The sequence below is a fragment of the Mus musculus genome, chromosome 17 (genome assembly GCF_000001635.26).
Source record: "Mus musculus strain C57BL/6J chromosome 17, GRCm38.p6 C57BL/6J".
Classification (NCBI taxonomy): Eukaryota; Metazoa; Chordata; class Mammalia; order Rodentia; family Muridae; genus Mus; species Mus musculus.
This window is the reverse complement of record NC_000083.6, coordinates 70696988-70720160: the sequence shown is the minus strand read 5'-3', so window position 1 is coordinate 70720160 and position 23173 is coordinate 70696988. Positions and strand designations below refer to the sequence as shown.

Here is a 23173-nt window from a genome sequence, read left to right as displayed (position 1 = left end):
TTACAGAGCAAGCACGCTTATCCCCTGAGTCACTGTCCAGCTCTGACTCATGTGCTTAGATGAGCGTGAAACGGATCCAAGAGGCTTTCTGTAAACTTCTCCTCTGATGAGACTGTGCCGAGGCCTGAAACATGTGCTCTCCTTTGGGCTTCGACTAATTTTGCTCACGTCACTCTCTCTCTCTACTTCGGAGCACATTATCTGAACTCTTCCTGTTCATTTGTTTTGATGGTATAGTGCGTGCATGGGTGTGAGTGTGTGTGCGCGTGTGTGCATGTGTGAATGTGTCTGTGTGTGTGTGAGTGTGCCTGTGTGTAGGACCCTGCACATACTAAGCACACACCCTGCCACTGAGCTACATTCCAGTCCTCCATGTTTCCTTCCTTTAGTATATCAGCATTCTTTCTGCTGTCAGTGTCAGAACACTGCCTCACCAGCTTTGGGATTTGGTTTGGAGGCAGTGTGTGTGTGTGGGGCACTAAACCCAGGAGCCTTCCACCTGGATTTCTTGGTCTCATGAATGAGTTCCTAAGTTCCTTTTGAGTCTCCTAACTCTCAGCCTCTGTCCCTCTGAATGCTTGGCTCCAGCCTGTCTCTTCCTTTCAAGCCCCTCCCCAGCTCCAGGCTTCCCCTCCTTATCCCTGCAAGCTGTAAAACTCACCTGGAACCCACCACTCCCTCTAAACAGCCTCCCCCGAGAGGATGAAGGCATCTTCTGGGCATGGCAGGCACACCCCCAACAAACAGGAAACACCCCCAAACAAACACGAGACCCACAAAGGAAGTGCCATAGACTGTATGTATGGACTAGAAAGACTCTAAGAGGGGAAGAGCATCATTTAAAAAAAAATACCAATTAATGACCATCACTTCAGGTAATGAGGAATATTCTGTTATCGTTGGGTTTCAGGGTCTTACAAGGCCTCACTGTCACACTTGGGCTGACCAGGAACTTGTTATGTAGCCCAGGCTGGCCTCAACCTCATGATTCTCCCACCTCAGCCTTCTGAGTGCTGGGTTAAGGGGAAGTGATGAGCTATTTTGTAGAGTTCCTGGGCATTCCTCAGCAAAATGTGCTGTGGGTCATTGATTTTGTATTTTCTTTGTTTTATCTATTAATTGTTTTGTCTTGGTGCCAGAGAAGGGGGCTCAGGGCCTTATTTAACAGAAGGAAATCATTACTCATTAACTAGACAACACAAGGTTGGCCTCCACAAAATCCTTTTCTTTCTCTCTCTCTCTCTCTCTCTCTCTCTCTCTCTCTTCCTTTCTTCCTTTGATTCAAAGTCTCATGTAGACTAAACTGTTTTCCAATTTTCTATGATACGAAGTCTCATGTAGACCAAACTGTTTTCTTATTTTCTATGGATCCTCTGTCTCCACTTCCCACACTAGGATTACAGGCATGCACTGCCATGCTAGGCCTTCGCCATAGCATGTTGTGGTAGACAGAGGACCCAAGAACTTGCTGTTTGATGGACAAGTATTCTTGCTAGCCTGGGAGCCTAAAGAATTCTGCATGCCCACAAGCTTCCCAGGGAAACAGGCTCACTGTGTGGGCACAGAGGAGCAAGGCTCTACTGGAGTGGCCTTGTTCAAAGTTAGGGTCACAGGCTCCCCACAGGCCTTCACATCCACATAGGCTCCGGAGTCAGTAGCTCCTTAGGAGCTCGGGATCTGAGGCAGTCACACAAGGAAATACAGACAGACATGTGCGCCCCGTATTGCTGTCCTCACGGGACTGCTGGGGTCATGGTGGAGGCTTGGTGGTATAACATGACCAGAACGAGGAGAAACACAGACAAAATGGCGGCAGCTGGCAACCGGAACATGGCGTCAGACACCACGGCCACAGAAGCTTGCTAGCTATGGGCCACGCTGTGCGGCCTTGAAGCACAACAGTATTGATTTCGCGGTTGTAAAAACAAAACGTACCTTCAACGGCAGAACTCAGTTTTATGACACCTTGAATAGAAACAGAAGATGGGAGTTATATAATGGACCCTGGTTACCTTTTCTTCTCCCCCAGTTTTCACATAACACACATTTCAGGTCTGGATAGTTTTGGTGTTGGCATTTTTGAGAAATTAAATAAATGATTTCAAAAATGAAAGACAGCAGCTATCAGCATTTTTTTTTTAAACCAAATCAAACCAAACCAAACCAAAACCCAACTGGTCGTGGGGATCATTTTACACAGTTTGGGACAGAGTTTGTATTGAAATACATAATAGGTGGTTGAAAACCAAGGCGTATTATCCCTCCTGCACCCTTCTCCGAGCTGGCTGGGTAAGAGGCTCTTCGCTCAGTCTTCAGGTTTAGCTTTTGTCTTTGCCGGTGAGCAATGCATAGGCGACCTGGGTATGTCAAGTCACAGAGAAAATAGAGAGTGCTCATGACTGGACCATTGTTTGTTTTCCCCAAATATAAAGACAGAAATGGTAAGATAAAGTAAATTAGCCCTGGTCCAGCAGTTGGATCTAAAATGTACTTTTTTTTTTTTTTTTTTTTTTTTTTTGGTAAGCTATAGTGATAGACAGTTAACATGCTCTAATTTCTAACATCTCTGCATCTCTACATGTGTGTGTGCTAGTTCATGTGTGTGGATACAGGTTTGCCCTTTTGGTCAGGAGAGAACTGCATGCATTGGTCGTCTTCTACCCAAGCTTTAGACGGCATCTTGTTTTGTGCTGTGTTTGCTGGGTCAGTTGGCACAAGCATTCTAGGATGTTTTTGTCTTGACTCTCTGCCTCTCTTCTTTCTTGGAGCCTCGGGATTAAGATACATGCGACAGAATAAGCTTTCTGTGGGTTCTAGGGATCTGAAGTCAGGACCGCAGGAAGTGCCTCTGCTCACCAGTCCCAGGCTCTCTAATTTCTGTGCCACAGTGGTGATCTGTTGTTCAGTGCCATAGTGTCGATAGCACTGTGTGTTTCAAGACGCACTTCCTTCTCTTTTAAACTGGGAAGACTTCTAATTTAAAGGGAAGCAAAAGTCCTTTGAAGACCACCAAACCTCAGCTGGTATCAGCCAGCCCATAGGCTGCTTGTGCATACACGTATGCTCATTGCTAAGGTCGCTGACGTGGTGTGTAGTGTATGATCTAAAAACGATGAGGAAGGCACATTGATCCTTAGACAGCTTTCCTATAGCAACCGGCCTTTTAAATGAATGATGTCTTAGCACAGCAGCCAGCAATTCAAACCATACTGCCTGCCCCCTTCCAAATCATACATTGATCTACACACCAACCTTTCTCCAACAAATTACTATCATTACATCACTTATAATCTTGACCCATTTCTGATATATACATTGTACTTATTGTAATAGTTTTAATAACTGTAAACACTTGGATCATGAGGAGTCCCACTGGATGAAGGGCTAGGCAGAAGCATGCCGTAGGCACAGAACACCTGTAAATAGCGCCAGGAATAGGTAATGGTTGTGGTTAGGAACTTTAGGATTTCAGTAATCTGTGACCACTGTTCCAACAATGCTGGGCATTGAATAGAACACATTGTCAAGCTTCAAGGTGCAGGTTAGTCAAGGCTGGAGTGGTTTAATGAGACCCTAGGTTCAATCCTTGGTATCACACAGAGTGTACTGTCTGTCTCTGAACTATCACAACAGCCCATTTTTCTTTCTTTCTTCATTTCTTCCTTCCTTTCTTTCTTCTTTTCTCTCTCTCTCTCTTTCTTTCGATTTATTTATTTTATATATATGAGTGCTCTATTTGCATGCATGTCTGCATGACACAGGAGGATATCACATCCCATTATAGATGGTTGTGAGCCATCATGTGGTTGCTGGGAATTGAGTTCAGGACCTCTGGGAGAGTAGTCAGTGCTCTTGACCGCTGAGCCATCTCTCCAGCCCCCCCCCCCCACATTTGTTTTTAATGTAACTTATTTAGTTGTGAATTTATGTAATTTAAATGGTAACAGTGGGCTCACAGCTTCCTGGGAAAGCAAGAACTGGAGAGCTGGTTCTGCAGGCTGCGAGGAACCAGGCTTTGGGCACCACTGTCATCACTGACAGTCCTGACACTCAGGTTCAGAGAAGAAAGCTTGCTTATGCTCAGTGACGTAGCTTAAATGTAACTAAACAAACCAGATGTGAACAACTGAGCACTCACAACAGTTTGTCAGCATCTCAAGGCCTCTCAAAACTATCAGATGCAGGAAATACCTTTACATCCATCACATGGAAGCAACATACATCGACATCCAGTAAGTGGGAAAACTAAGAGGATTTGCCCCTTTTGTGGTCAAATAATTAAACCCCGAGGTGAGGTCAGGTCTGAGACTTAAGCATTAATTAATGATCTACAGTAGGAATTTTACATAGGTTAAAAGTTAGCTCCCCCCACCAAGTCATATCCATTACAGATTCTTTTCTTTTTTTTTTAAAGATTTATTTATTACATGTAAGTACACTGTAGCTGTCTTCAGACACACCAGAAGAGGGCGTCAGATCTTGTTACAGATGGTTGTGAGCCACCATGTGGTTGCTGGGATTTGAACTCTGGACCTTCGGAAGAGCAGTCGGGTGCTCTTACCCGCTGAGCCATCTCACCAGCCCCCCATTACAGATTCTAACATTGTTATTCTTGTGTAGATACACAATGTCTGAGTGTGAGCATGTGTGTCAGAGTGTGTGCACAGGTCAGAGGACAACTTTGTGAATTCTGCTCTAGCCTCCCTTCAGGTGGGTTCCTAGAGTCAAACTCAGGACCAGGGCCGTACTGTAAGCTCTTCTACCCACTGAGACATTTTGCTCACTCCTCAGCCACACTCCCTTCCGTATGTAACTGTGGTATCAGCAGATGCTGTTCATTAAAACAATGTACATTAACTGTGTGCAGAGACAGTCTCTGGAAGGACACCTAGACAAATTCTAGTACTGGAGTGGCCTTGGAGGGGAGCCCAGTGATGTGTTTACTGAGTGAAAGAAAAAAACTTTAAAAGACAGACAATTATCTGGTTCTAGAACTTTCATTATAAACATTATTTTCATGGAAGCATTAATGAGCCATTAACTTCAGATGGGTGTTTCTCGTTTTTAAACAATAAATTAGATTTTTCTCTATGTTAATGTAGATCTTTATATTGTAAAGTTACTATGTTATAGTAAAAAAAATCTAAGCTTATATATATTAACATATATGTGTGTACTGACTGGTTTTATGTGTCAACTTGACACAAGCTGGAGTTATCACAGAGAAAGGAGCCTCCCTTGAGGAAATGCCTCCATGAGATCCAGCTGCAAGGAATTTTCTCAATTAGTGATCAAGGTGGGAGGGCCCATTGTGGGTGATGCCATCCCTGGGATGGTAGTCCTGCGTTCTATAAGCAAGCAAGCTGAGCAAGCCAGGGGAAGCAAGCCAGTAAGCAGCATTCCTCCATGGCCTCTGCATCATCTCCTGCCTCCAGGTTCCTGCCCCGTGTGAGTTCCAGTCCTGACTTCCTTTGGTGATGAACAGCAATGTGGAAGTGTAAGCTGAATAAACCCTTTCCTCTCCAACTTGCTTCTTGGTCATGATGTTTTGTGTAGGAATACAAACCCTGAATAAGACAGTATGTTTATAGGATGACAGACAAGGTCTCTGTCATCTTAAAATATGCATATTTTAAAAAATCTTGGAACATTTAAGTGACTGGTGTTGATGTTTTAAAGCACACAGTATCCCTGACCTGCAAGATACACAAGCTGAACATGACTTTGTGAGCAGTCAACATTGACATTGCCTAGAATTCAGGTAAGCCACAGCACGGACATGCATGCAGATACACAGAATGGATCCCCCCCCCCCCCCCCCACACTGCCGCCCACTCCGAGTTCTTCACAGGTTGTGGGAGGTTTTGAGACCTAAAAACAAAAACAAAAAGATGGAAAGAAGCGAATCCCTACTTCTTCCCTGAACTGGGTGTCTCAACAAGATAAGCTTCTAACCCGATGGTACAGCCCACCTCATCCTGGGGGGTGGGGGTGGGGGGAGAGCCAGTGGCCAGCCAGCCATGCCTGCTTCCTTCCTCAATGACCAATTCCAAAAGCACCCGTTCCTCCTGCCTTTCCTTGGCTGTGTGTGTTTGCTCGCATGCAGTACTAGCGGTTGAACTCTTTAGATGTCATTTGTGTGAGGCAACGCTGGCCCCACAGTGCTAGGGCCTCAGCTCTCTTTCTACTTTGGTTGTTGAGACAGCTTTATAAGATGACTGGGTTGGCCTTGGAAACCACTCTGTAGCTCATGCAGGTTTTGAACCTATAACTCTCCAGCCTCAGTCTCTAGGACAGTTAGATGACAGACCTACGCAGCCAGGCCCACCCTCCTTCACTGATTCACTGATTCATGGAATGATCCCGTCCCTGTCCTCTCTGCCCGCTTGTTGGTACAGACATACACTTATTCACAGTCTGTCTGTGCTCGCCCCTGCTTGCTCCTTTCTTTCCCGAGCCAGCCTAATTGCTGTTCCTCCTGAGCTGTGGAATCCTCCCGCACTTCCTTCTCTTCATTCAGAACCGGCACCCAGCCCCCTCCCTTGGAGGCGTCCAGATGACTGCATTCGGAGAACCCCAACCACCCTCTGAGTAGAGTTCTCGGTCTGAAATGTTATCATGTGGTCCCTGGTTCACCTGTCTTCTTTAGCAGGGTGCAGTACAGTGAGACCTGTCTGTCTTGTTTGTTTCTGGAACCTCTTGCCCAGTAGAATCCCTCCCATAAAACGAGCACCCAGTAAATACCTTTAAAGCACTTTTCTTTCTTTTTCTTTTTTTTGAGACAGAAACTCATGTAGCTCAGCCTAACCATGTACTCAGCATGTAGCAGAGGATGCCTCTAACTTCTAATCCTCCTGCCTCTGTTTCATAAGAGCAGGGATTATAAGCACGTACCATTGTGCTCCGCCTAATAAATATTTACTGAATCAACTAACTGAATGATCTTTGCCAAGGCTATGAATTAAGGAGATTCTCAGTTCCAGAAAGTGTATTTCCAGTGTATTATTTAATTGTGAATAGTATTGAATTGCATTGATCACTGGCTGCCTATTTCTTGTTGAAGACTGGTCTTTGGGTGGGAAGAAAGTTGTTGGGAGACACTGAGGAATGTACACACACACACACACACACACACACACACACACACACACACACACGGTACTTCCTGCTGTAACAGTAACAAGATCTCAAAGAAACCCGATTGGCTGACTACTTATAGCAAGATTGTGCCCCAATTAGGCAAGAAATATTAGTGAATCAGTTTTACATCAAGTATCTCAAGAATCTGTAGTTCTTAGTGTTATCACCCTGTTCCTAACTATAGCAGTGGTCATGTGACAAGGTATAGACAGAGAAAAGAAGGTCTCATAAAAAGTGGCTAGGGTCTCCTGAAGGCTGGGGTCACAGGTGTGTGTCACCATGCCTGGCTGAGGTTTTAATATATCCTGCTGCTCATTAACTGCTGGGCTGCAGTTGGCAGGGCCCCTCGGAAGGTTGTCACCTCTTCAGATTTCTTCAACAGTGTTTCATTATTTTTTTTAAGATAAAGACAGAAAGTCTTAATGCAAGCTGCAGAGCCTTTCGGGATGTCACCTCTAGCAGAATAAAAGACTTAGCCATTCTTTCTCACTCATCCCATCATCCACAGAGAGGTGGAGATTCTCCTTGCTCCTGAAGATGCTCAAAGTTCTGACTCCTCTGAATATTGGGAGAGAGAGAGAGAGAGAGAGAGGGAGAGGGAGAGGGAGAGGGAGAGGGAGAGGGAGAGGGAGAGGGAGAGGGAGAGGGAGAGGGAGAGGGAGAGGGAGAGGGAGAGGGAGAGGGAGAGGGAGAGGGAGAGGGAGAGGGAGAGGGAGAGGGAGAGGGAGAGGGAGAGGGAGAAAAGCAGGGACACTCACTGTGCCCTCTGCCTGTCTCTCAGGGGTCAGGAGCCTGAGCATGAGGCGTCCTGAACACTAATGAGTGAGAGTGGAGGCAAGTCTTCATGAGAGCCTGAGGGCAGAGGCTGTAAGACTCTGTTGATGAGGGTAGGAGAGTGGAGGAAGAAACCATCACTGGAGAGACGTTGGTCCTTTTATGTGGTGGGAAGGATTGCAGTCACATATCCCTCTAGTAGAGGGGGAGCTAGACCTACGAAATGTATGCTTTTACTTGTATTATGGGAATCAAGCTCAGGCCTTCAGATGTGCCAGAGAAGGGCTCTCCCTTAGAGCTGCACTCAGCCCACAAGATATCCAACTTCAGTGTTTTAAATGCCTCCTGTATCCCCATTAGAGCTATGTATGATGAGTTCCAGGCCGATAAAGAAGAGTTTAAACAAACAAACAAACAAACAAACAAACCAACCAAAACCTATATTTAAAAAATCATTTAGAGGAAATACAAAGAGCCAGGACTTGCTAAGCCAAAATGCCAAAATAAAAATATAAAAAATTAACTATTACATTTTAAGAGATGGCTATTATGATCCTTTAAAAAGTTATTACTATGCCAGCAAGATTTTGCTGAAAGGACCCTGATATAGCTGTCTCTTTCCTGGCAAATACAGAAGTGGATGCTCACAGTCAGCTATTGGATGGAACACAGGGCCCCCAATGGAGGAGCTAGAGAAAGTACCCAAGGAGCTGAAAGGGTCTGCAAACCTATAGGTGGAACAACAATATGAACTAACCAGTACCCCCAGAGCTCATGTCTCCAGCTGCATATGTAGCAGAAGATGGCCTAGTTGGCCATCATTGGAAAGAGAGGCCCCTTGATCTTGCAAACTTTATATGCCCCAGTACAGGGGAATGCCAAGGCCAAGAAATGGGAGTGGGTGGGGAGGGGAGCAGGGTGGGAGGAGGGTATAGGGAACTTTTGGGATAGCATTTGAAATGTAAATGAAGAAAATATCTAATAAAAAAAAAGAAAAATTTTTATTACATCAGAAACATTTAACCATGTGTCCTCTGGTGTTCCTAAAATCGATTAAAAAAAAAAAAGACTTTGAGGAATTCCAAAGGTTCTGATCCCCAGCTCCACTTTGAAGAGAACTGTAGACATATCTTGTTTAGCAGAGAGATGTCCAGTAAGACCCAGTGGTAGGCCACAAAGATGAACAGAACCAGGGGCCACACCTTTGGATGGACAAGGTTCAGGGCAAGTTCAATGGGCACAGTCATAAAATGGGCTGAGAAGTTGATGGAAAATGGACAACTCAGAACATGTGACAAAATTCTGATGAGTAGACCCAAGAGTGGTGAAAAAATTGTCCCTAAGGGACCAGGCCTGGGCTCCTCAGCTGAGGAATGGGAAGCCTGTGGGTTTCAGAACAGCCGCTGGCCACTGATCACTATGGTGCCTCGTCTAGAATGGAAGTGTTTGTTCTGATATGGACAGGCATGCCCTCCAAAGGCACTTGCGTGGAAAGCTTAGTCCTCAAGGCAATGCAGAGGGCTGGGATGTCAAGAGTGATTGAGTCAGAAGGATATTTGGCTAATCAATAAGTGTCTCGAGCCACTGATAGATTCATAATTGAATAGACTGCGGGGAGGTAGTGGATGCTATGAAAGGAAAGGTGGGTCTGTGGTGGCGTGTTGTATCATGGTGGCAGGGTGGGGCACAATGGTTGAGGATTGCTCACCTTAAAGAAGCTAAAAAAAAAGGGTGGTGGTGGAAGGAGGGAAGGAGAGAGGAGGCAGAGAGACAGACAGAGAGAACAAAGAGTTCTGGGGATGGAGTGCCAGGATCTCCTTCAGGAACACGTCCCTACTAACTTTCCATCGTTCCATTATCTTCTAGTACAGCCACAGGTTGATGACGAAGCCCTCACGCATGAGATGCTGGGGACATTTCTGATCCAACTAGAAATGACTGTAATCATTTCTGATTAAAATGCAGAATCTGATTTTTTAAAAAAAAGTCTATTTACGAGCCTCTATGCATTGCAGGGTGACACATTTCATGGCAACAGCTAAGCAAGTTAGACCTGACTGGTCTCACCTGAGATTGTCCCCACAGCCTGGCCACGCCATTCTTTTGTGTCCCTGAAAGCTAGCTAGCTGGAGCTTCTTCTCCATTTATCCATCGTTGCCTGCTTAGTGCATGAGGGTTTTCTCCAGAAGCTTCCCCGAGCCTCTCTCTTTGCTCCCTCCTTGCAGCGATTCTCCTATCGGTCCCAAGTTCTCTTCCGGGAGCACAGTCATCTTTGATGATTTGAGCCATGCCACTACTCACCTCTAGAATGTAAACCCCATGAGAACAGAGGCTCCCTTTGATCACAGTGGGATTCCTGGCTTCAGCAAGTGCTGGATAAATATTTGTCAAGCAGATGAATTGATTGTCTGATGCTGTTGATAAGGACTCCCTCCTCGACACAGCCTTAATAACTCACCACTATTCTTTTTGCTCATGTGCTGTGCAAACCTGGATTCCCAGCCACAGGAAGTGGGCAAGTATGTGTGACTTATTAATCGCTCAGCTATGGTCTGTGGGCGCAGCTGGTCACCCCCGAAAACTCAGGAAGCCCAGGAAAAGAGGCCATGAGAAGCCCCTGGGAATGTGTGGGTTCGGGGTTGCAAGGGTCAGGTGCAATTTGTGCTATCTCTCATTTATGGTTTTAGGGGAAATAGGGACAGGGGGCTTTCTTGGGAGTCCTGAGAAGTTAGTGGTGGTCAGACTGAAGCACTTCTAAGTTGAAGTTATAACCTGTTTTTTGCTGGGTCAGGAGCTATTTTTCACCCCACATCTACAGCAGAAGGAAGCTGCAATCTCAGGGCCGGGCAAAGCTGCCACTTCCCACAGTAACTGTGCTCAGAGTTTTGTTCACTTCCTCTTGGGGATGCACCTCGACTTATTGTTCCCATAGGTACGGGAAATGTGGCTCCCTTGGAAAGTGGCTCTCTACAGTTTTCCTGCATCTCTTGTCACTGTTTCTATTAGTTACATAAGCAAATGTCTTCATCGATGTCTTTATAACTTCCATTCTATAATTTCAAAGTGTCTTCCTTTATACCTCTCACTCCTCTATACCACACACATACACACACACACAGAACCTGTACACACACCCACACCTGTACACACACACATACACACAGATGCATCCATACACACATATACACATTTGTACACACACGTATACACACATCCATACACATATACGCACACACGTACACAACATTCATACACACATGTACATATACATCCATCCACACATACAAATATACATATCCATCCACACACACAAACACACACATGCATATATACACACAGGCACACACACACATCAGTACACATACACAAACACATGTGCATACACACAGACACACTTGTACAAATACATCTGTACACACACACACACACACACACACACACACACACAACTGTGTAGGGCGTGGAATCCAGAGCCTTGACACAAAAACACAGCTCTCACCTCAAAGGGAATGAGAGTTTATTCTGGAGCCAGCTATGAATGGCCATGGTAGATGCCTCTCTCCAATGTGCTAACAGTTTGATGAAGTTGTTTTTGTTTTTTTTCTTATTTTTCGAGATAGGGTTTCTCTGTGTAGCCCTGGCTGTCCTGGAACTCACTCTGTAGACCAGGCTGGCCTCAAACTCAGAAATCCACCTGCCTCTGCCTCCCAAGTGCTGGGGTTAAAGGCATGTGCTACCACTGCCCAGCTTGATGAAGTTTTTATAGTTACAGAACAAAGTCATAAATCAAGACATTTAAAAAATATATTGGTGAGACTATTAGGTATGACTGCTGAGGGGGATAACTCCGATCTTAGGTGCAATCTGATGGCATTCTTAGCCTCTGGGTTGGAGGAAGCGTGTAGCCTGTTAGAACATTCCAGAAGGATTTACCTGAATAGTCACAAGGGTGTTACAAGGTCAAACATGGGTGGGCAATGAATGACTGTTAAGGGGCTAAAGATTGCCCAAGGGACTTGGGGTCCAGATTCATAGCATCCCGCTTTCCAATATTCCAAGCGTTAACCAAGCTTTGTGGGTCCTCCCTCCCTCCCTCCCTCCCTCCCTCCCTCCCTCCCTCCCTCCCTCCTTCCCTCCCTCCTTCTGTTTCTTTCCTCTCCCCCTTTCTTTCTTTTTCAAAGGCAAGGTTTCACTAAGTAGTCCTGACTGGCCAGGAACTCAGATCTGCTAGTGTCTGTCTCCAACAGGCACGAGCACACTGGGCTAGCCTTGTGGATGCTTTAACACCGTGAGATTCATTTATTTTTCCTGCTTGCTCAGTTCCCATAGGCAGGCGGTCTACCACTGAGTCACACTCGCCACCTGGTTCTGTGGACCCGATGTCTGTAGTTGGAGATAGGGGGAGTCCATCCACTCGCAAAAAAAAGTCTTTGTCTTTTAAGTTGAACACGCTTCACCAGGTCAGAGCTTCGGAGCTGCAGAGATTGCTCTCCTCATTTTCTAATAGCCACGTGTTCTGAACCGGTGCCCGGTGCCACCTCTGATCCTTGCCCCACCACTCCCTCCAGGGTGCACAATACCGCATTTATATCTTTTGAATGTGTACCATTTGAAAGCGCAGGGACAGAAGGCAGATGCAGGCACACCTTTGATCTTTCATCCTTGCGGGTTAAGTGAGGGCAGACACCTGGCAGCTGCGAACTGGAAACAAAATGATGCCTGGGACTGGAATGACCTGAAACGCTGCAGTGGCTGGGCCGCAGGGGCATGGAAGCTGACTCTGTATGCAGGCAGAGGACCTGATCTCGGGTAGCACCTTGAACGACCTGGCTGGGGCTGGCTGGGGCTCAAGGACTTACTAGGCAAGAGGGCAGAAAAGATCCGGCAGCTGCATTAAGCAAAGTCAACAAACTATGCAGAGATGGCAGCTCAGCACCGGTGCCGACGGGCTATTCCGGTGAAAGTGCATTTAGAGTGCTCTTGTTCCTTCGTGGTACTCTAAAGGATTCCTTTTAGGTACAGAGATGTCACAAATGCTTCAGGTTCCCAAGTCCTCGGCGGGACCGTATTGCCCCCTGGCGTCCATGTGCTGTTACTACGTCTTTGCCCAGGAAGCCAGAGCCGTCAATCACATCCATGAAAGGCGGAGCTTCCAGTTTTCCGCACATGGAGAAGTTTGGCAGTACAGGATTGAAAGGCAGTTTTAAACCCTAAGCCAGACCTGGGAGGGAACTTCGGAATTAAAGTTCCTCCTTCCCCACTCTGTGCCTGGCCTTCTGAATGTTCCAGAAGCTTCGAAAAGAAATAAGTCAGATTTGAATCTGCTGGTTTTTAATATTGGTGGTCGTGTGGTTACTGCACCCTGCTTCTTTTCAGTCAACTCAAAAGTGGCCCGGGCTAGAAAACCTTTCCTGACTTCTCTTCAGCGATTGCTTCGTGATAGGTGTTGGATGCCTCTCTGCTGTCAAGCTTCTCCGACTGTATGGGAAGGCAAGGGCATGGAATATTCCTGAACTGCATCTGCAGCCGCTGGGATGAGGCTTCTGTTCAGTAAAAACGTGTCCAGTAATAAACAGTTGCGTACCGTCCACACGGGGCGAAAGCATCAGGGCTTGATCAATACAGCAACCCTACCCAAGGCAAGAAGTCAACTTCTGGGTGGGAAAGAGAAGTGTGTTCATGTGTGTGTGTGTGTGTGTGTGTGTGTGTGTGTGTGTGTGTGTGTATGTGTGTGTACACACAGGTGTGTGAATGCACGTTTGTGTGTGTGGGGTGTCTCCTGGCACCTTCCCTTGTAGCCTGATATTTACATGGGTTCTGGGAATTGAATTTGAGGTCAGCATCTTACTGACAGAACCTTCTCCCAGTCAGTATTTTGTTCTGAACACAGCTATGCTTGCTTTTAGATTTTTTTCTTTTTTAACAACAACAGGCTCTCAGGTAGCCTAGCCTGGCCTCCAGGTCTAACCAAGGCTGACCCTGAACTCCTGATCCTCTGCATCTGCTGTTCATGTCCCGGGATCACAGACATCTGGTCACTGTGCCCTCCCTGCTCATATTACACATTGATTTATTAAACAGCATCATGGCAGAAGGCACGACTCCTGACTGTCAAGGGTTTACATTTTAGAGTCATACTGAGCCAACAGGTACCAATATTGTCTGCTATCCTTGTGACTTTGGGAAAAAAAAAATCACTTGATCTTTTTGTGTCTTTTTCCTCAGCTGTCAAAATGAGGTGGATGCTAGGGGTAGATGCATCCCGGGGCCTCGTAAAGGCTTCATACTCCACAGGCATTGACTAGTGAAGAGAACCATATGGATTTTCTACCAGCAGAGGTTAAAGATATTCAGAATTGGGTTGGGGTTGTAGGTGAGTGCTAGAGTTCTTCCCTGCTATGTGCAAAGCCCTGGGTCCCATCCTCAGCGTGGAAAAACAAAACAAACCCGAATTGTTGAAGGTCAAGGCTCAATCCATTCTATAAGGTATTGTTAAATCCTCGGATGCAGATGACCCGACAGGCAAAGGCGTGTGCTGCCGAACCTGAGGGTTTTGAGTCCCAGGATCAACAGTGGAGAGAACTGTTGTCCTTTGACCTCCACATGCGTGCTGTGGTATAAGTGCTTGAGTGCACACACACATTCACACACACACACACACATGTGCATGCACACACACACCACACACACACACCACACACACACACGCATGTGCATGCACACACACACCACACACACACACATACACACACACACACACACGCACGCACACCCCACACACATACACACACACACACACACACACGCGCACACACACACCACACACACACACATGCATGTGCATGCACACACACACCACACACGCACACACCACACACGCACACACACACACACGCACACACACACGAGCACAGTAACAACAACAGCAACATTTCCAAAGGTGGAGCCATGGCTCAGATGGTAAGACTTCTCCAATGGTAGTGCCATCCTTGAGGCCAGTCAAGGAAGTCCTTCACTGGTACAGATTACTACATTTTGAGTGTGTGCTGGGCCTGGGAGGCTCTGCTCTTCCCCCTCTCCAGGTCACAGCTCCATCTCAGGCCATAGCTGGGCCACTAAGAACACAGATAAAGGATCTATCACTGGCTCCTTTGAAGGAGCAAGCACAGGACATGTGATAATATTGCATAAGCATAAACGAGAACTGGAGACATTTGACCATAGAATTTTTTTCTTGAATCCCCCATCTGCCTAAAAGCAGAGCCTCTCCAAATAGCTTATTCTTTGAAAACCTAGAATTAACTAGGAAAGATGGACCATTATCTGCAGAGAGAAAGCTATACATTGAACAGTTGTTACAAATTACCATCTCTCCTTCATTATCCTAAATGTTCACTTATCTTTGTGTTTTTCTTTTCTTTTTGGTTTTTGTTTTGTTTGACAGGGTCTTACTCTGTAGCTCTGGCTGTCCTGGAACTCACTCTGTAGACCAGGCTGTCCTTGAACTCATAGAGATCTGCCTGTCTCTGCCTCCCAAGTGTTCTACACAGCTGACAGAGCACCCATTGGCTTCCTTAGAATTCCAGTGCATTCCAGCAACCTGACCACTGAGACCTGTCAGCCTGGCTTTCATGTGAGTGTCATACGCACCACCCTGCAGAGAGAGTTCCTTCTTACAGGTTGTGGCAAAGGATTTGCAGGGCAATTGTCATTCTCTGAACTAAACAGAAAGAATGGTGTGTCTTCTTTACAAACACAACCTAGCACGTGATTGTCAGAGCTTTGTGAGAAATTTTATGTGTTTGGCCTGCAGGTATGTCTGTGCACCACATGTGTGCTGGTGCCCAAGAAAGCCAGAAGAGGGTCCCTTGGTTTACTGGCTGTTTCTGTGTGACAATTTGACACAGGCTGGAGTTATCACAGAGAGCCTCCCTTGAGAAAATGCCTCCATGAGATCCAGCTGTAAGGCATTTTCTCAATTAGCAATCAAGGGAAGGAGGGCCCATTGTGGGTGGTGTCATCCCTGGGCTGGTAGTCTTAGGTTCTATAAGAAAGCAAGCTGAGACAGCAAGGGGAAGCAAGCCAGTAAATAACACCCCTTCATGGCCTCTGCATCAGCTGCTGCCTCCAGGTTCCTACCCTGTGTGAGTTCCTGTCCTGACTTCCTTTGGTGATGAACAGCAATGTGGAAATGCAAGCTGAATAAGTAAACCCTTTCCTCCCCAACTTCTTCTTAGTCATGATGTTTTGTGCAGGAATAGAAACCCTGACTAAGACTCTTGGAAATGGAGTTACAGATTGTGAGGAGCCATGTGGGTGCTGGGAATTGAACTCAGGTCATCTGGAAGAGCAACAAGTGTTCTAAAGGCCCAGCCATCTCTCAGAGTTCCTCTGAGTAATTTAAATCTGAGAATCTATAAATGTAAGTCACATTTCTGATTCTACATGCTTTATACAAACCGTGTCTTGATATTGGACAGCGACCATGTAAGCGGAATGTTCCTGTTTTCATCATAAACCAAAAAGATATTATACTTTTCTAAGTGTAGCGAGGTCACCTTAAAAAGAACACCTGTGGGACTTGACAGAAATAACAGCCTCATTCTTCTGGGTCTGTGAAGCCACTGAGCAGATGCTGGCTTTCCCTGAGCTAGGATTTGTCTTGGAAACTTTTCAACCTCCAGGCTTCTGTTCCTCCTGGCCAATCTCTATGGTCAGCAATTCTGAACCAGTCTAAGGCCCTCCCTTTACTTTCTATTCTCCTTCCAGTCTCTGGAACTCTTGTACTCACAGGTACATGGGAATCACAGTATTTCTTAGTTACACTATCCAGAGCCCTGGTCATAGGGGGAACACAATGTGCCTACACATGACACAGAAGCCTTCCTAATGTGGCAAGGCCCTTAGGTACAGCCTGGTGACTTGTTCATGGTGGGTGAACCAGTTTGCATAAATGTCCCCATGAGGTCCTAGCCTGGAGCACTGTTGGGACATAGGACAAACTTCAAGAAATGGGACCCAGCGGAAGGATTTACATCTTTGAGATGGGGATGTGTGCTGGCTAGTTTTATGTTGTCAACTTGATATAAGTTAGAGTTATCTGAAAGGAGGGGACCCTCAACTGAGAAAAGGCTTCCATAAGACCTGACTGTCAGTCATTTTCTTTCTTTCGTCCTCTTTCTTTCTTTCTTTCTTTCTTTCTTTCTTTCTTTCTTTCTTTCTTTCTTTCTTTCAATTTATTTATTATTTATTTAATATACATGAGTATCTGTTTGCAGACACACCAGAAGAGGGCATCAGATCCCATTACAGATGGTTATGAGCCACCATGTGGTTGCTGGGAATTGAACTCAGGACCTCTGGAAGAGCACTCAGTGCTCTTAACCACTGAGCCATCTCTCCAGCCTCCCCCCTACCCCTGGAATTTTCTTAATAGTGATTGATGGGGAGGGCCCAACCCATGATGGGTGATGCCACCCCTGGGCTGGTGGTCCTGGGTTCTGCAAGAAAGCAGGCTGAGGAAGCCAGGTTTAGCAATCCAGTAAGCAGCACCCCTCCATGGCCTCTGCATCAGCTCCTGCCTCCAGGTTCCTGCCCTGCTTGAGTTCCTGCCCTCACTGCTTTTGATGACGAACTGTGAAATGGAACCGTGAGTGAAGTAAGTCTTTTCCTCCCCAATTTGCTTTTGGTCATGATGTTTTGTCATAGCAATAGTAATCTTGATAAGACAGCATATGCTTGTCCTCAAAGGTGATGCTGGGATCCCCCTCCCCCCCACTTTTCCCTCTCTCCCTCCCTCCTGTCCTCCCTCCCCCCTCCACTATAGGATGTGCTGCCTCACCACAGGCCTAAAAGACCTTCAAAGCCCAAATCAACCTTTTCTTCTTTTGAAGTTGACTCACCCCTCAGATATTTGCTATAGTAATGGAAAGCTAGATCAGGTAAAGAGAGGAAGAAACGCTGACAAGCCACACGTTGCTTGGCTGCGTCTAGCTGAAAAGACTACCTACCTCATGGAAACTGTTTATTTCAGTTGGAGACACAGCAATTTTTTTAAAAGGTAAAAACAGCTTTTTTTTTTTTTTGCTTTCTTTCTAGGCAAACTGAGCCACACTCAAGAGCCTGAGAAAGGCAGATTTAACAGGTTTTGATTTTATATTCTATTTTATTTACTTTTTCTTTTTTCTTCTTTTGAGATACAGTCTCACTATGTATGTTGCTCTGACTGACCTGGAACTCACTATGTAGACCAGGCTGGCCTTTCTCTGCCTTCTGAGTGCTGGGATTAAAGGTGTGCACTAACACACCTTTCTTTAACTTGCTTTTTCAACAGATATTTTCTCCCTCACACTCATGCAGGACGGAATGAAGTCTGATGTAAGGACACTGGAGCAAATATAAAGCTAATGAAGTCATTCCGCTTTCGGAATCTATTTTAAGATCTTTTATCTTAACACTCAGACAAGTCAGTTCCCAGGGGAGCAACAAGAGTAATTCTCTAAAGTCTGGAACCATGTAGCATCTTTGTTGAAACGGAGAAGTGACTCCTATTTAACTTATCACAGGAGAAGGAACCTCCCCACTGCCAACCCGTGCGAGAGTAGCAATGGAGACCCACTCGTGAAATAAATAAATAAAAAATAAAAAAAGAAATTTAAAAAAGACACTGGCCTTTCTTTTTCTAGAAGACTTTAAAAAAAAAAAAAAAAAAAAAAAAAAAAAAAAGCCAGGCGTGGTGACGCATGCCTTCAATCCCAGCACTTGGGAGGCAGGCGGATTTCTGAGTTCAAGGCCAGCCTGGTCTACAGAGTGAGTTCCAGGACAGCCAGGGCTACACAGAGAAACCCTGTCTGGAAAAACCAAAAACCAAAAACCAAAAAAAAAAAAAAAAAAAAAAAAAAAAGAATTTATTTATTTTTATTTGTGTGATTGTTCTGTTTGCATGTATGCATGTGCACGCCTGGTGCGTTACCTTCTCTCTCTCTCCTTTCTCCCTCCTCATCTCCCTCTCTCTTTCTCCCTCTCTCCTCCCTCTCCCCTTCTCTCTTTCCCTCTCCTCCCTTTTCTCCTCTCTCCATCTTGGAACACACTCTGTAAGAACTCTAGAACTCAAGAGATCCACCTGACTCTGCCTCCTGAGGGATGGGACTAAAGGCGTGCACCCCACTCCCACACAGTTCATTATCCTTTCTTAAAAGCTAGTGAGAATCTCACGATACCAGGGAGTAATTAAGACTTTAGCTTCTGTATATCGCTCAACATCTGTCTTTTATTTTGCACTGCTTGAGTGCATTTCTTTCCTTCGTTCCCCTCTCCCCCCCTCCCCCCTCCTCCTCCGTTTTAAATTTTACTTTAGGTGTATGGGTGTTTTGCTGGCATGTATCTAGGTACCATGTGGGTGCCTACTGCCCATCGTGGTCAGAAAAGAACATCAGATCCTTTAGAATTGGAGTTGTGATCTGCTCAAATGAAGGAATTGAATCTGGGTCCTCTGGAAGAGCATTCAGCGCTAACTGCTGAGCCATCTCTGCCCCCCCCCCCCCGCCCCATACCCGCCCCTCCCACCATACCCATCCCTCCCCACATTTTCTTGTTTCTGTTCCAGCTGCTCTCCACTAGCACCAGAAGCTCATGGTCTACATCTAGCAACTCCATGCTGAGATGCGCAAGCCCCTTGCAGCGGGTCCTTTCTCTGGAGGTGTTGCCCCGCTCACCGCCAACCGCGCCCCCCCCCCCTCCCAGCCGGATTCTTGCACCTGAAGTCACATCCTCCTCTCCTTTTCTCAGCCCCCTTCAGCGGTTAACAGTCTTTCACCTCTCCGTGAGAATCTCCTTGTTCGAAAAGATGGAAGAGCACTGCCCAAAGATGGAGTTCAAGACCAGTTCAGCTTGAGCCAGCCTCGACCTCCTGGCTTCCTCCTCTACAGTCAGACACTTTCCTCCACAAAGGAGGCCTTGTATGTACCTGGGGAGACCCCGTCTCGACTTTCCGCAGGAGCCCTTTACTCCCTGCTTTGACAGACAGGCAGACACTCCCAATCCTCACCAGTCACTGTCTCTCTGCCGCGTTGCTTTATGATTGGTGTATCTCTATCACAGTCAAGCTGAAGGAACTGAACCTGGGTCCTCTGGAAGATGGGTTTAACAGGGCTTTCTCTCCCTCCATCCCCTTTGTGTCTCTCCCTCTCCCAGTTTTGAGAGAGAGCCTCACTGCATCACTTGGGCTGGCCTGGAACTCTCTATCTAGCTCAGGTTGGCTTTGAACTCATGATCTTCTTGCTTCAACCTTCATGGTTATAATTCTTCATTTATGTCTCTATTGCCCATAATGACTTTCACATTCTGTTCAAATAACGTTTCTGTTGGTCACCGTAAAATATGTTGCTTTTTAGGAGAATCAATTGATTGAAAGCACTGGTTGCTAGGATACGCATGAGCAGACTGCTATTCTAAGTAGGCAGTGAAGGTAAAAACTGTGATTAGTGCTGTTTGCTGCTGTGAAGGAGAGGAAGATGCTAATGCTGACTGCTGATGTTACCATTGCCAGCGTCATTGTCACCTCCCCTCCACCTCACCATTAGCACCGCTGCTATGGCCTCAGCCATCAGCACCTCCAACACCATCTTCACAGCTCCCATCTCCTGTCTACCACCTACCTTTACCTCCACAGCTGCTACATCATCTCCACCATAACCACCTCCATCTCCATCACAACCACTTCCATCTCCATCACAACCACCTCCATCTCCATCATCTCCACCATAACCACCTCCATCTCCATCACAACCACTTCCATCTCCATCACCTCCACCATCTCTACCTCCACCACCTCCACCATAACCACCTCCATCTCAACCATAACTACCTCCAGCATCTCCATCCCCACCATCTCCACCAATTTCTACCATTATCACCTCTTCTATCTTGCTGTGTCATTGACAAGCCAGCCCGGATCATCAACTGCCTTCATTAGCATCACTGAGCAACACCAGTACTAGGCAGTAGGTAAGCAGTGTTAAAGTCATCCATATCCAAGATTTTGAAATATGTGATAACTGAGGCTCTGGGACCTTGCTGGCAACTTCATGATTATATGACTCTGTGGCCTGTGTTGCAGGCCCTGGCTTTGTCTCTCTGAAAACAAGAACGACATTTTTCTGTAGCTGTCATCCTACAGGCTCTTATTTTGAGATTATAATCTGCTCAAACCAGTTTCTTGGTTTGTATCCATGAGCTTCCAGGACAAGCTTCTGCTTGCTTACCCTCCTTTGCATCCTCTGTGATGTCAACATGCTTGTCTGTCCCCACATTTCCCTGACTTTAACTGTCTTTATCTGTATTCTAGTTCCTTGAGTACCAGCCAGTCATTTGTTCTTCAGACATCTCAACTCTTTCCTTCCACTTCTGAGGGTGGGAGAGGAAACGCCTCTTTGCCGGAGGCCCATCTTCTTGCATCTCCACCCCACTGCCTTTGGTAAATTTGTGTGGCGCCATCTGTAAACTCCAGCATGCCTTCATTTTGGCTCACCATGTCAGCTTTCCTGGTTTCATTTCCTGGCTCATCTGGCCACATCCTTAGGGTTACCCATTTCAGCAATGGACTTTTCTGTCTTCTTGTTGAGCTATCATTTAATTTATTCTAATTCACTCAGTAACTATTTCTGCACTTAAAATCTTTTGAGGGAGGCTCCCCAGGAACGGAACCAAGAATTCTTTTCTCTGTTGTGGGCAGTACTTGCTTTTGGTGTGTCTGTAACCGTGATGGATCTGGTGATTCAGCCAAATCTAATAACATGCTTGAATGCTTGAACATTCTCTGGGATTCCATATCTGGCCATTGGCTTGACTAATTCTTTTAGGTAGAATCATTTGTTTACCACACCTTTTGGCGGTCCATCAGATTTGGTGGTGCTTTACCTCTGAGCTACATACCCAGCCCCTGAAAGACCCAGACTTTTCAGGCCTTTACTAGCTCAGCTCAAACCACCCATCCTACACTCTTATTTCCCTTTCCCCTTCTGCAAATCCTCAGAGTTAGTCTTCTGTCTGTCTGTCTTTCCTTCTTTTCTTTTCTTATCAGGGTCTCACTCTGTAGCTACAGCTAGCCTACAAGTCACTATACAGACCGAGCTGATCTCAACTCATAGAGATCCACCTGTTTCTGAATTAAAGGTATGTATCACCATGCCCAGCCATGTGACCGTCTCTCTCTCTCTTTTTTAAAATTAGATATTTTCTTTACTTACATTTCAAATGCTATTCTGAAAGTTCCCTATATCCCCTCCACCCCCGCCCTGCTCCTCTACCCACTCACTCCCACTTCTTGGCCCTGGCGCTCCCCTGTACTGGGGCATATAAAGTTTGCAAGACTAAGGGGCCTCTCTTCCCAATGATGGCCGACTAGGCCATCTTCTGATACATATGCAGCTAGAGACACGAGCTCTGGGGGTACTGGTTAGTTCATATTGTTGTTCCACCTATAGGGTTGCAGACCCCTTCAGCTCCTTGGGTACTTTCTCTAGCTCTTCCATTGGGGGCCCTGTGTTCCATCCAATAGCTGACTGTGAGCATCCACTTCTGTATTTGCCAGGCACTGGCATAGCCTCACAAGAGATAGCTATATCAGGGTCCTTTCAGCAAAATCTTGCTGGCATATGCAATAGTGTCTGTGTTTGGTGGCTGATTATGGGATGGATCCCTGGGTAGGGTAGTCTCTGGATGGTCCATTCTTTCGTCTTAGCTCCAAACTTTGTGACCTTCTCTTATGAAACAATACACATTCTGATAAATATGATAGTTATTAGTGTCTTATCTTCTTAACAGTATCCATAATTTAATTACTTTATATATTTCTAGTAAGAACTAACAAGGATCAGAAATGAAAAATCCAAATAGGAGGCTGAAGGGATGGTTCAGTGGTTAAGAGCACTTACTATTCTTTTTTTTTTTTTTTTTTTTTTTTTTTAAAGATTTATTTATTTATTATATGTAAGTACACTGTAGCTGTCTTCAGACACTCCAGAAGAGGGAGTCAGATCTCGTTACGGATGGTTGTGAGCCACCATGTGGTTGCTGGGATTTGAACTCCGGACCTCTGGAAGAACAGTCGGGTGCTCTTACCCACTGAGCCATCTCACCAGCCCCGAGCACTTACTATTCTTATAGAAGACCTAACTTCTGTTTCCAGCAGTGATATGGGACCTGACACTGCTTCTGACCTTCATGGGCTTCTACACACACACACACACACACACACACA

At 46.0% G+C, this 23173-nt stretch overlaps 1 protein-coding gene and 1 long non-coding RNA gene across 32 annotated transcripts in view; one reads left to right on the top strand and one right to left on the bottom strand.

Moving 5' to 3' along the window:
- Dlgap1 (DLG associated protein 1) overlaps positions 1-23173 on the bottom strand; it is an 852341-nt gene that overhangs the window by 101253 nt on the left and 727915 nt on the right. For 20 of the 31 annotated variants that reach the window (NM_001347411.1, XM_006524173.3, XM_011246406.3 and 17 more), the window contains one exon: positions 1936-1965. The exons of the other annotated variants lie outside the window; for them this stretch is intronic. In NM_001347411.1, the coding sequence (NP_001334340.1) occupies positions 1936-1965 (30 nt within the window). The remainder of the gene's footprint in view (positions 1-1935; positions 1966-23173) is intronic. 31 annotated transcript variants of the gene reach the window in all.
- The window catches only part of Gm36746, a 54910-nt gene continuing 34220 nt past the window's right edge, over positions 2484-23173 (top strand). The window contains exon 1 of the long non-coding RNA XR_003952404.1: positions 2484-5761. This is a non-coding gene — a long non-coding RNA (predicted gene, 36746). The remainder of the gene's footprint in view (positions 5762-23173) is intronic.